Source organism: Micropterus dolomieu, linkage group LG08 (assembly GCF_021292245.1).
Source record: "Micropterus dolomieu isolate WLL.071019.BEF.003 ecotype Adirondacks linkage group LG08, ASM2129224v1, whole genome shotgun sequence".
In the NCBI taxonomy this organism is placed as follows: Eukaryota; Metazoa; Chordata; class Actinopteri; order Centrarchiformes; family Centrarchidae; genus Micropterus; species Micropterus dolomieu.
In genome coordinates this window covers 1,189,628-1,202,112 of record NC_060157.1, presented here as the reverse complement: position 1 = coordinate 1,202,112, position 12,485 = coordinate 1,189,628, and the positions used below count along the sequence as shown (strand labels likewise).

The following is a 12,485-nucleotide window of genomic DNA, read 5'->3' as shown; positions in this document are numbered from 1 at the left end:
GGGTGGGGATTTCTGTATAGTTAATTTACACACCTGTTGGACTCCAGCCGGAGACACGGGGAGTGTTCGCTGTTCCTGCTACACTGTTAAAGGCCTTCTGTGTTAACTAAAAACTATATACTGAACTATGCTAAGCTACTGCATTTAGTAGTTAACACTAACGCCCCCCCCCCCCCCCCCCCCCCCCCCCCCCCCCGTATCAGACAAAGGGCGGCCTCCCACCCGGAACCATCTTGAAGTTGGTGACATCAGCAGACGGTAAACAGACCACCCTCCTCAGCACCGCGCAGGCCGGATCAACTCCAACCAAACAAACCATCCTCGGCGTCGCTCCGGCTTCCTCCAAACCCGGGACCACAATCATCAAGACCATCCCAATGTCAGCACTGCAGGGGGGGGCAGGTACGGGAAGAACACACCTCGACACACAGCACAGCTTTTTATTTTAAATTGGATGATTGGCTGAGTGAAGCTCCTCCCGCCGCCTACAGGTGGTAACAGTCCGTTCACGATCCTGACCACCAAGATGGTGACACCAGGAAGTGCCGGAAAAATCATCACCACCGTCCCCAAAATCACTGCAGCCGGCCAGCAGGGCCTCACACAGGTGACGCACACACACACACACATTTTGAAAACCGGACGTTGTCACATCTTCACGCTTAGGTCACAAAGCTAACTTTACCGTGTTCTTACAAACGAGTGACCGAAACGGTCAAAGATGGTCAGACCCTTGGTTAACGCCACTGTACTGACCTCAAAATAAAAGTGGCGTGTGTAAGCGCGCGAGCTGACAGCAGCGACTCAAAGCGTTAAAGATCTTTAAATGTTATCAGAGGTGTAAAAGTATTTTCGGTCTATGGCGGAACACATTAGGCGTAGCGGGCCGCCGCAATCTTGCTGATTAATGGGAAACGCTGTGAGACCAGCTGCAGACGGAGAACAGCTGTTCATGTGGCGTGAGGTTTTGGTCCAGATGGGGGTGTCTGGAACAGGTTGTGTTCAGGGTGGGAGGGGTCGGCCACAGTCTGTCTGTGGGTTAGAGGATTGCAGCCAGTCACCTCTCTCTGCGGCGCGAATGATACGTAGAGCACAGCAGATGGTGATGGAGGAGGTGATGGCGGTGCGCTGAGCTCTTCCTCCAGGTTGTTGTGACTGCTGATGGTCCGAGAGTTATGCTGCGTTCCAGGCAACTCGGAACTGTGAAATATCCCACCTCCAACTAGAAAAAGTACCATGGGAGAAAAAGTACCATGGGAGAAAAAGTACCATGGGAACGCCACCTGAAGTCAGATTTCCTACGTGTGAACTCGGAGAAAAAAGATGACTTCACGAGTAGCCGCCGAGTGACGTCACACAACAGCGGCAGCTCCCGTGGAAGCACACACTGTATACTGTGGTAAACCATAAACTAAAAGGCAAAGTAAAGTATTAATTTAAAATAAGACATACTCGTATCAAACAGTAAAACTTGTTCTGCAGGTAAATTGCAGGGGTTTTCCCGCATAGAGAAATTTTTGGCGCCCCCTAAAGAGGTTTTAGCAAGCGCCAAAATGATCAGAATTGGGGGGAAAAAAACAAAACTTTCAAATCCTCTCCAAATGTGTTTTAATAGTCATTTATCAAACGCCTGTTGAACAAGCAGAACATAAACATAAATACGACGTCTTTGACTTCCAGCAGTCGCCTCTCCGCTCATCCACAGCGGCTGCATTTTACACGTGCAGCAGGCGCTGGATTAATAAACCAGCTGCTGCGTTGGTTTGACCGCGCCTGAACGCTCCGTTACAAAGCTCGCGCTAATGGCTTCCTGTTATTTCTCACAAGATAAAGTGTGCCGGTATTCACCGGGAGACACAGGGAGATCGGAGCATTTCATGCAGCCGTGTGCGTTAGCTGCTCGTCAAAGTCACTTTTCGTTAACTGACCGATCACAGCCTGGAGGAGGCGGGACATTAAAAAAGGTTGAGGTACTACAGCAAACTTTAGAAATGTTTAACTCGTCGTTCTGTATGCACAGTTTTTATTTCTGACAAGTTCATTTGCATAAACAAATGAGAGACTGACCATGTAGAGCATTTTTCTTGCACAATAATTTAGTGACTGAAAACAACCCACAGAAACTGCAGTTTTGTCCAACTGGAATTAATATTAGAGGCTACTAATGGTGAGCTAAATTATAATGAATCCACAAACATCAGCACTAATCAAACCTTAACCACAGTGCTGTAGGCTGATACCAGAAAACGGTTTTATTTGTGAAACAGCTGAATCTCTATTAATAAACTAAAATAGATTATTATACTAACACTATACTTTCTATTTAATGTTATATATATTTTGTTTATCAAATGGTCAAATAACAAGAAAATGCATAGATTTCGGTCATTAGGTAAGTCATTGCCTTTAGCGCAAAGTCACCCCCCAAAGTCCCGTTCTGAGCCAGGAAAAACCCTGAATTGATGTAGAAACATTTTGCCAGTGTCATTAAGTAGCTGGTTACAGTAAAGAATCTCTGAAAGTCGTCTTCTCTATCCAAAGATTATTCAGGAAAATGTTAAAAACGCCCAGAACTGTGAAAACATTTGGAAACGTAGCCTCCAACGTCTGCTGACTTTTGAGGATTACCAGCTGATGTAGCTGGAAGGACACACGGTTAACGAGTAACACGGTTTATCACTTGTTTTTAATAAAATGGCCGTCCTTATGAGGGATCTGTGCTGCTGACTCACCACTAAAGGAAAAAGCACTCGCAGAGTTCTTCATTCAGAGTTAACAAAATTATTCTTCTTTGTTTACTTTCTAAAAACGGATCAAAAACTTAAATTTCTTTTCTACAACTCAAAGTGATCAATAAACTATTTCACTCCCCTCTCATTCAAATACAAAAACAACTTCCTCTGATTGATTATTTCGTCCGGACGACCTGATCAGGATGACGAGCGATCTGACACAAGTTTCCAACAGTTATTTCCAACAATAACGAAGAAAAGAAAATCGGTCAACTTACTCATCCATAACAACAATAATAATAATACCAATCAACTACTACGGCGATTGAAGTACTCTGTTGGTACTCTTTTAGGGTACCAGTTCTACTGGTATTGTAAAATTTCTGTAGCCGACACTTTAACATCCAGAAATTGGAGACTCTGACTCGAATCCTACTTAAGTCGCACACACAATGACTTCAGACTCGACTCGAACTCGAGGTGCGGGACTCGTGAACAATGTTTATTTTTAATAAACGTCCGATGAGCTACAATATCAACGCTGACCGCCACATATTGATGTATTTTTTTTGCTAGGCCTATTTAAAATCATATTTGATTGCAGAGCGCCGTAGCACATTAGCACAGCACATCCTCTCGCTCATCCCTCTCTCACTCCTTCATGGACACAGCTGCACAAATCTGTCCAACACAACGCTGTCAATGTCGGAGACCCAGCTTAAAAAAAGTTATTAGCAAGCATGTAAGGACCCTAGCTAATAAGGAGAGCTAAGTTAATGTTAGAAACACCCGGGTTTTTGAGGCTAGCACGCTGTATATAGGTGGTGGTCAATATCAACTGCACGCGCACGACCCCCCCACACGCCATTCTGTGGGAGACACTGAGCTATATTAGCAGCCTGGATTAAACGCAGCAGGTGATAAAACATTCATTATAGAGACTTGACTTAGACTCTTGCTCAGAGACTTGACTTGGACTCTTGCTCAGAGACTTGAGATTTGACTTGGACTCTTGCTCAGAGACTTGACTTGGACTCTTGCTCAGAGACTTGACTTGGACTCTTGCTCAGAGACTTGACTTGGACTCTTGCTCAGAGACTTGAGACTTGACTTGGACTCTAGCTCAAAGACTTGAGACTTGACTTGGACTCTAGCTCAAAGACTTGAGACTTGACTTGGACTCTAGCTCAAAGACTTGAGACTTGACTTGGACTCTTGCTCAGAGACTTGAGACTTGACTTGGACTCTAGCTCAAAGACTTGAGACTTGGACTCTTGCTCAATGACTTGAGACTTGACTTGGACTCTAGCTCAGAGACTTGAGACTTGACTTGGACTCTAGCTCAGAGACTTGAGACTTGGACTCTTGCTCAGAGACTTGAGACTTGGACTCTAGCTCAGAGACTTGAGACTTGGACTCTTGCTCAGAGACTTGAGACTTGACTTGGACTCTAGCTCAGAGACTTGAGACTTGGACTCTTGCTCAAAGACTTGAACCTGACAGAACCTGAACCGTCTGAGGTCTGGATCAGCCGGTACAAATGTGTGGTTCTGTGTTCAGGTTCTGTTGAAAGGCGCTCCGGGGACACCTGGTACGATCTTCAAGACCGTCCCGATGAGCGGAGTCAGACTGGTGTCACCGGGCGCCGTCGGCACCAAACCCGCCTACACCACGCTGGTAGTCAAGTCCACCACAGGTAAACGCTGCTCAGGTGCTCGGCTGTAACGCTGACTCAGCGTCCGTCTCTGAGCGGCTCCGATAGGTGTGTTTGTGTCTCAGGTGTGTCCAGTCTGGGGACGGCAACAGGAAGCGTCTCCACCGCCGTAGCAGGAGGAGCTGTCGCTGTCGCCAACGCCTCCTTGGCAACGCCCATCACCACGCTGGCAACCATCGCCACATTGGCCAACCAGGTCACCACGGCAACTCCCACCACCACAGGACCCAAACAGGTAACGAGACTGACGGCAAGGCGCTGTACTTTACTCTTGTACTACAGTAGTACTACTGCAGTTTTATATCTCTGTAATGTAGTACAATAGTACTACTGTAGTTTTGTGTCTGTACTGTAGTAATACTGCAGTTCTGTGTGTGCAGGTGACTCTGATCACGACTCCGAGCGGCGCCGAGGCTCAGCCGCTGGTCCAGGATCTGCCCGTCTCCATTATGGCTTCTCCTACTTCAGAAGAACCTGGAAGTACTACAAGTACCACTACTACTACTACTACTGCAGGGGGAGAGGCTGGAGACACTGCAGCTCCTACAGGTAAAGAAAGTATTACTACTACTGCAGATTCTAGTATTAGTTCTAGCTACTGTACTGGATGGGTCAGAATACTGCAGTACTACCTCACAGTGCAGTAAACCGTGATGGTGATGTGAATAATCATGATGTCACTGTGATGATGCTGCAGTGACGTTGGTCTGCTCAAACCCGCCCTGCGAGACCCACGAAACCGGCACCACCAACACCGCCACCGTGGCCACCGCAACCATGGGCGGTAACGACCGAGCGTGCTCCAACCCGCCCTGCGAGACCCACGAAACCGGCACCACCAACACCGCCACCGTGGCCTCCGCCAGCCTGAGCCAGGTGCTGCAGGTGAGCTGACGTGTTCTCGTTCAGTACTGACTGGTTCTGTCCTGTAGCATGAACTGATGTGGAGCCGCCGCCGCCGCAGGGCAGTTGCCGTTGTTGTTTCCTGTGGTTGTGCGTTAATTCAGACGCACATTTAAATCACAGCAGTCAAACTAAAACAAGCTGATCACAGATTCACCTGAAGGACAAATGTTTATATATTCAGGTATGAAGGTGATTGTTGACGTCTGTAAACTAAACAATCTGTACAGTAGTACTACTGTAGTTTTGTCTCTGTACAGTAGTACTGCTGTAGTTTTGTCTCTGTACAGTAGTACTACTGTAGTTTTGTCTCTGTACAGTAGTACTGCTGTAGTTTTGTCTCTGTACAGTAGTACTGCTGTAGTTTTGTCTCTGTACAGTAGTACTGCTGTAGTTTTACGTCTGTAGTAGTTTTGTGTTTGTACTGTAGTACTGCTGTAGTTAACTTAGCAATGTGTTTGTTTCAGGTCTGTTCCAACCCCCCATGTGAGACTCACGAGACCGGGACCACCAACACGGCCACCACAGCCGGAGCTGGAGGACTCAGACAGGTGAGACACTTCGAAGAAGATGGAGACGGTAAAACAAAGATCGGACTCACGACGCAGTTGTGTTTCCATCGTTTATTAATGCGCATTTTGAAGTATCGCTTTAGAAAAGGTTGATGGAAACGTCTCGTTTAGGGTCCTGGTCTGAGGCCGTGCAGGGCTCCAGCCAGGTGTACTCTGATGATCAGTGATTGGTTAAAGGTGCTGATGTCCGACAATCACTTTTTCTCAGGTGTGTTCAAATCCACCATGTGAGACTCACGAGACCGGGACCACCAACACCGCCACCACAGCCGGAGCTGGAGGACTCAGACAGGTGAGGGAACACCTGACCCTGCCAGGTGTACTCGGGTAAGGCGATTGGTTAAAGGCGCTGATGTCGGTGCACTAAACGGTCTGTTGTTTTTTTCAGGTCTGTTCCAACCCTCCGTGTGAGACTCACGAGACCGGGACCACCAACACGGCCACCACAGCTACAGGTAACCTGCCGACGCACCTGGAGCCTCATGTCTAACCGTTGAAACAAGCGTGATGTCACTTCCTGTCCTCTCGTCTCCAGCTCAGCAGGGTGGAGACGGCGAGCAGGTCGACTCGACAGACCCCGGCTCCTCCGCCGACCCCGCCTCCTCCACCGCAGCCAGTCAGAGCAGAGCTGTTACTACGGTTACACAGGCCACACCCACCCCCGGGCCATCCATACCTGTAAGTGACGCACACACAAACTCGTCGTCGTCGTCGTCTCTGATGTCCCATGATCCCCCTCTGTCTGCGTGCAGGAGATCTCCTCATTGGTCGGAGAGAGCAGGGCGGAGTCGTCTGAGGCGGAGGCTGTTGCCATGGTAACTGCAGCGGAAGGGGAGGAGTCCATGCAGACGGACAGCCAATCAGGGCTTGTGATGTCATCAACAGCTTCAGTGTTACAGGTTCATGTGGAGGGCAGCGAGGCGGCGGCACAGGTACGCACGCACGCACGCACGCACACACGCACCCACATACGCGCGCACACACACACACGCACCCACATACGCACACACACACACACAGATAACCAATCAGCTCGTCCCTCTCAGATGGACAGCAGCCTTCCTCAGGAACTGATGTCATCAGAAGGGGACAGAGGCGAGGTGGTTTCCGGGGCGACGACCCTGATGGTGACGGGGCTGACCTCTGATCACATGTCTGTTACCGCGGCAACAGAGGAGGCAGTTCAGCAGGCGACGATACAGGCGGTGCTGCGGGCGGCCGGACACGTCGGTGAGACACGCGGATGCCGGTTCAGAACTGATCACCTGGACCTGGTTTGTCTTCAGGTGGATCACGTTTGTCTCTGTGTCTGAGCAGGAGACGGTTCGGAGGACCAGTCCATCCCCATCATCCTGACCCAGCAGGAGCTGGCGGCTCTGGTCCAACAGCAGCAGCAGCTGCAGGACGCCCACAACCAACCAGAACCAGCAGAACCAGAACCACAGCACAGCAGCGTGCCCACAGGTAGCTCGCCGCTGGTCCTGAGCAGAGAGTCTGATGTTTGAATCCTACCTGGATCAGAAGTTTAAAGGGTCACCGTGGAGTTTAAACATTCTTTACGTCAACAGATTAATCTGCAGCTGCTTTACTAACCACTAAACCATCTGAGCAAATCTCTGCTCAGTGTTTTGCTTTTCTTTGTCTCACATCGTTGGAAAATTAAAATCTGTTGGTCCAATAAAACGAGCAGCTCTGTGAAATAATTACATTGATTGATAATGAAAATAATTGATGACATATAAAGACATGTTGTCATGTTTACGTAGGAATTAATATTCATGAGTAATTATAAAGATGTTTCTGCTTTATGGTCATTCAGTAAATCTGAACAACAGCTGATGACTGAAACATCTTTACAGAAATAAGAGATTAAGAAGATCATAATTTGAGTTCTTAATTCATTTGTTCAGCTGCTTTTGTCCTCCTGTCGTGTCTAATAAAGTTATTTGAACCCTGCCTCTTGTTTCCCAGAGGGCCTTGCTCCAGCAGACAGCCTGAACGACCCGACAGCAGAGGGTAACGGACACGAGCTGACGTCATCGGCAGTGACGAGCGCTGTGGCCCGATTGGCCAGTACGTTTGGCCCCGCCCCCTCTCTGACGGCCAGCCCGGCTAAGATTCAAACTGCGCCGCCCACCGAGGTCACCAATGGCATCACGGCGACTACAGGGGTGAGAGACGCAACGCTGCTGAGCAACAGCAGGGGGCAGAATGACGCTAACATGCTAACTCTGTGTGTGTGTGTGTGTGTGTGTGTGTGTGTGTGTGTGTGTGTGTAGAAGCAGGACGTCCAGGTGAGATCATCAACGAGGGACAATCAGTGGTATGACGTCGGCATCGTCAAGGTGACCAACATGGTGGTCACTCATTACTACGTCCCCTACGACAACAACATGGCTGACGTAAGAAACTTTAGTTAATAATCAAAATAAAGCAACCCCTCACAACACCCACTGTTTAACGGTGATCGGCTGTTTATTAATCTGCCATCGGCCGTTTATTAATCTGCCATCGGCCGTTTATTAATCTGCCATCGGCCGTTTATTAATCTGCCATCGGCCGTTTATTAATCTGCCATCGGCCGTTTATTCATTAAAGATCTTGATTCAACAGCAACCTGTGTTTTCAAAATAAAAGCACCAATGACCTAAAAAAAAGCTACGCTTGTTCAGATTACTGATATTGATCCAGTTATCGATGATGTATCTACCTGCAGGATGACTCAGGTGTGATACCAGACTACAGTCAGATGAAGAAGGTGGAGCTGCAGCCGGGGACGGCCTATAAGTTTCGGGTTGCGGGGATCAATATCTGCGGCCGCGGAGCGTTCTCAGAGGTGTCGGCGTTTAAAACGTGTCTTCCTGGTTTCCCCGGAGCGCCGTGCGCCATCAAGATCAGCAAGGTGAGACACTTCAGAGTCCAGAAAAGGTTGTGCCCGTGTCACTGCTGATCTCCGGTCTGTGTTAAACTCTTTCACTGTGGTCCTGCAGAACCTGGACGGGGCTCAGCTGACCTGGGAGCCTCCTGCCGTCACATCAGGGAAGATCACAGAGTACTCTGTGTACCTGGCCATCCAGTCCAGCCAGGCCGCCGCCTCCAGTTCAGGTTCCGGACCGGCCCAGCTGGCCTTCATGAGGGTCTACTGTGGTCCCAATCCGTCCTGCCTGGTCCAGGCCTCCAGCCTCGCCAACGCCCACATCGACTACACAACCAAGCCTGCCATTATCTTCCGTATCGCCGCTCGCAACCAGAAGGGCTACGGGCCAGCCACGCAGGTCCGGTGGCTACAAGGTGAGACGAATAATCGGGAAGGGCTACGGGGCGGGAAAAAGTAGGAAGTCAGAGGAAGAAACAAGCTGTAGTGTTAGTGAGGCTTCTATTAACGAGGTTAGTGTTAATGAGGTTCATAGTAGTGAGGCTTGTCGTAGCGTTCATACCATTCTGTATATGATGAAAATCATAAAAATGTATAATTTTATTTAATTACTGTTTAAGCATTTCTGGTTAGATGCCATCTGCATTTCGTTGCTTTGTACCTAGTGACATGCGCAATGACAATAAAACAATTATAAAGGCAACACTTTTGTTTTTGCCCCCATTCATCCTGAGCTGAACTCAAAGATCTAAGAGTTTCTCTATGTACACAAAAGGCCTGTTTCTCTCAAATATTGCTAACAAATCTGTGTCAGTGAGCACTTCTCCTTTGCCCAGATAATCCATCTACCTCACAGGTGTGCCTTAGGCTGGCCACTATAAAAGGCCTTAGGCAGGCCACTATAAAAGGCCTTAGGCTGGCCACTATAAAAGGCCAATGTGCAGTTTACTGTATTGGAAGGGTCTGGGAGGGTACGGGAAACCAGTCAGTATCTGGTGTGACCACAATTTGCCTCACGCAGAGTTGATCCGGTTGTTGATTGTGGAGTGTTGGTCCACTCCTCTTTAATGGCTGTGCGAAGTTGCGGTCAGGTCGAGACCACGATGAGGACGACGAGCATGCAGATGAGCTTCCCTGAGACGTTTCCTGACAGTTTGTGCAGAAATTCTTTGGTTATGCAAACCGATTGTTGCAGCAGCTGTCCGGATGGCTGGTCTCAGACGATCTTAGAGGTGAAGATGCTGGATGTGGAGGTCCTGGGTTGGTGTTGTTACACGTGGTCTGCGGTTGTGAGGTCAGTTGGATGTTTTGCCAAATTCTCTGAAACGCCTTTGGAGACGGCTTATGTTAGAGAAATGAACACTCAATTCACGGGCAACAGCTCCGGTGGACATTCCTGCAGTCAGCATGCCGACTGCACGCTGTGCTGTGTGATGGAACTGCACATTTTGGAGTGGCCTTTTATTGTGGTCAGCCTAAGTCCTTTTATTGTGGTCAGCCTAAGGCCTTTTATTGTGGCCAGTCTAAGACACACTTGTGCAATTCCCATGCTGTCTGATCAGCACCTGTGAGGTGGATGGATTATCTCGGGAAAGGAGAAGTGCTCACTAACACAGATTTGTGAACAGTATTTGAGAGAAATAGGCCTTTTGAGTACATAAAGAAAGTCTCAGATCTTTGAGTTCAGCTCATGATGAATGGGGGCAAAAACAAAAGTGTTGCCTTTATAGTTTTGTTCAGTGTAGTAGTGAGGTTTGTATTAATAAGGTTCGTAGTAATGATGTCTGTATTTTTGTTCTCCTGTAGAAAGCAGTAAAGATGCCAAACCAGCAGTGAAGAGACCCGGAGCGTCTCCTGACATGTAAGAACTGATTATATTAACTAACACATACAGGAAATATATACTTTATATATAGTGACATCATATCAATGCACTTATACTGTTAATTAGTTTTGTATAAACCGTCTGTAAATGGACCAAAACCATATTAAAAAAAAACATTAAGCTTTTTATGTTGCTGCTGTATTATAAACTATTTCCATTTAATAAAACCGAATCGGAAAAATCTTGTTTTTTGGTTTTGAAACGAAATAATTAAAACACGCAGATACACGGATTCATTTAGTTCATCACGTTACATTTGTTTGGCAGCAACTTAAAATAAAAACTTTGAAACTTTGAACCTTTGACATCACTGTGACCTCACCAGTGAAATGTAAATGCCATCAACACTGTTTTGTTTATTTTCCGGTCTTCAGGAAACCTGTTGGACCAAAGAAGTTCAGAACAGACCAATAGGAGCAGCCGACCTGCTGAGGAGGACTGTGATTTGCTGTTGTTGTTGTCTTAAGCTCCACCCTGAAGCTGGTGACCGTGTCAACTCTGACAGCTTCCTGTCCCAACAGGAAACAGACAAAATAAAAGACTTGTAGGATATTTGTACATTATCGACCAATCAGAACTCTTTTTCTCCTTGATTTTGTTTTGGTTGTCATGGAGACGGCGATGGGCGGAGTCAACAGCTTTTCACCTTTAAATGGAAATAAAGTTTGAGTTTATAGAACTAGAAGTAGCTCTCTGTCTCGGTGTCTCTCACCCTCTGAGGTCACGATGAAGTTCAGTGGTCGCGCCGCTTTTGGGGGCGGGGTCCCTGCAGGGGGCGGGGCTTAAACTGCTCTGTAAATTATTGTTTTTCTGTAGCATCAAAATTTTTTGTTTTTCCTTTTTTTATATATAAATGTGTTTAAGAAAAGAAGTGTTATTTCTTCTGTGGTTTGTTTCTTCTTCTGTTCTCGAAGTGTTTGTTGGCCGCAGTGACGGAGCTCACCCATTGGACAGTTTGTCTGAGCTGGAAGTGAATGATTTTTCCTGCTGTTTGAAAATCAAACATGTTGTTTGTGAATATTCTCTTGAACAATAAAGATTTTTAGAGCATTTTTTTTACCGGCTGTGTGGAGTCCGCTTCCTGTCAGAAAAACATTTTCACATTAAAGTTTATAATGTGTCAGATTTTCATCAAATCAAACACTTTGTGATTCTCTTTGTGGTTGACGTGTATTTACATCCAGTGATAACCTCAATAGTTTCATCTTTAGTGGCGGAGTTACCGCTCCAGATTTAAATGACCTTCATCTGAATGTGGAGGACTGCTGTTGAGAATTAGCCAGCTAGCTAACACTGGTACATTTACAGTAGTGTCGATTAATGTGTTGTCCTTTATATGTTTATATAGCCAACACATTCTCACTTTCAACTCGTCACATGGACGCTTGGTCAAGACCCTGCGTAGACAATAAATATGCAACGTCCAGTTAGACTTTCAAAATAAAACGCTAGCATTTTGAATCATCGCAATTTTAAAACGGCGCGTTATTAAAGTCGTGAAACATTGCAAAAGTACTTTAATATTTAATGTTGACCTTTTGTTTCACACGAGACACGAAACCCGGTCTCCTGGGTTTTCACATAAAACTGAAGGGATAATAACTAATAATAAATTCTAAATTTAAGTAAACTAAAGGCTGCATTTAAAAAATGTTTTTGTAAATATGCATCTTAAAATAAATAAATTTTATTTGTTGCTCAATTTCAGAAAAGCTTTGAGTGATTGAAGTTCAGTCTCAACCAATTTTATAATTAACACTCAACACATCTTAACAAATGAACCTTCCCACCTCACAAGTGTGCC

The 12,485-nt window shown here is 46.7% G+C and overlaps 1 protein-coding gene across 3 annotated transcripts in view; it reads left to right on the top strand.

Moving 5' to 3' along the window:
- Positions 1–11,740, top strand: part of LOC123975875 (host cell factor 1-like) — a 26,093-nt gene extending 14,353 nt beyond the window's left edge. For 2 of the 3 annotated variants that reach the window (XM_046057667.1, XM_046057669.1), the window contains 19 exons: positions 204–402; positions 492–607; positions 4,293–4,428; positions 4,512–4,681; positions 4,827–4,995; positions 5,144–5,331; positions 5,817–5,900; positions 6,130–6,213; positions 6,310–6,376; positions 6,457–6,599; positions 6,674–6,853; positions 6,968–7,151; positions 7,239–7,385; positions 7,893–8,092; positions 8,201–8,323; positions 8,638–8,823; positions 8,912–9,212; positions 10,603–10,657; positions 11,056–11,740. In XM_046057667.1, the coding sequence (XP_045913623.1) occupies positions 204–402; positions 492–607; positions 4,293–4,428; positions 4,512–4,681; positions 4,827–4,995; positions 5,144–5,331; positions 5,817–5,900; positions 6,130–6,213; positions 6,310–6,376; positions 6,457–6,599; positions 6,674–6,853; positions 6,968–7,151; positions 7,239–7,385; positions 7,893–8,092; positions 8,201–8,323; positions 8,638–8,823; positions 8,912–9,212; positions 10,603–10,657; positions 11,056–11,095 (2,772 nt within the window). In that variant the 3' untranslated portion in view covers positions 11,096–11,740. The remainder of the gene's footprint in view (positions 1–203; positions 403–491; positions 608–4,292; positions 4,429–4,511; positions 4,682–4,826; positions 4,996–5,143; positions 5,332–5,816; positions 5,901–6,129; positions 6,214–6,309; positions 6,377–6,456; positions 6,600–6,673; positions 6,854–6,967; positions 7,152–7,238; positions 7,386–7,892; positions 8,093–8,200; positions 8,324–8,637; positions 8,824–8,911; positions 9,213–10,602; positions 10,658–11,055) is intronic. The other variant, XM_046057668.1, reaches the window with a different exon arrangement.
- The last annotated feature ends 745 nt before the right edge of the window (positions 11,741–12,485 follow it).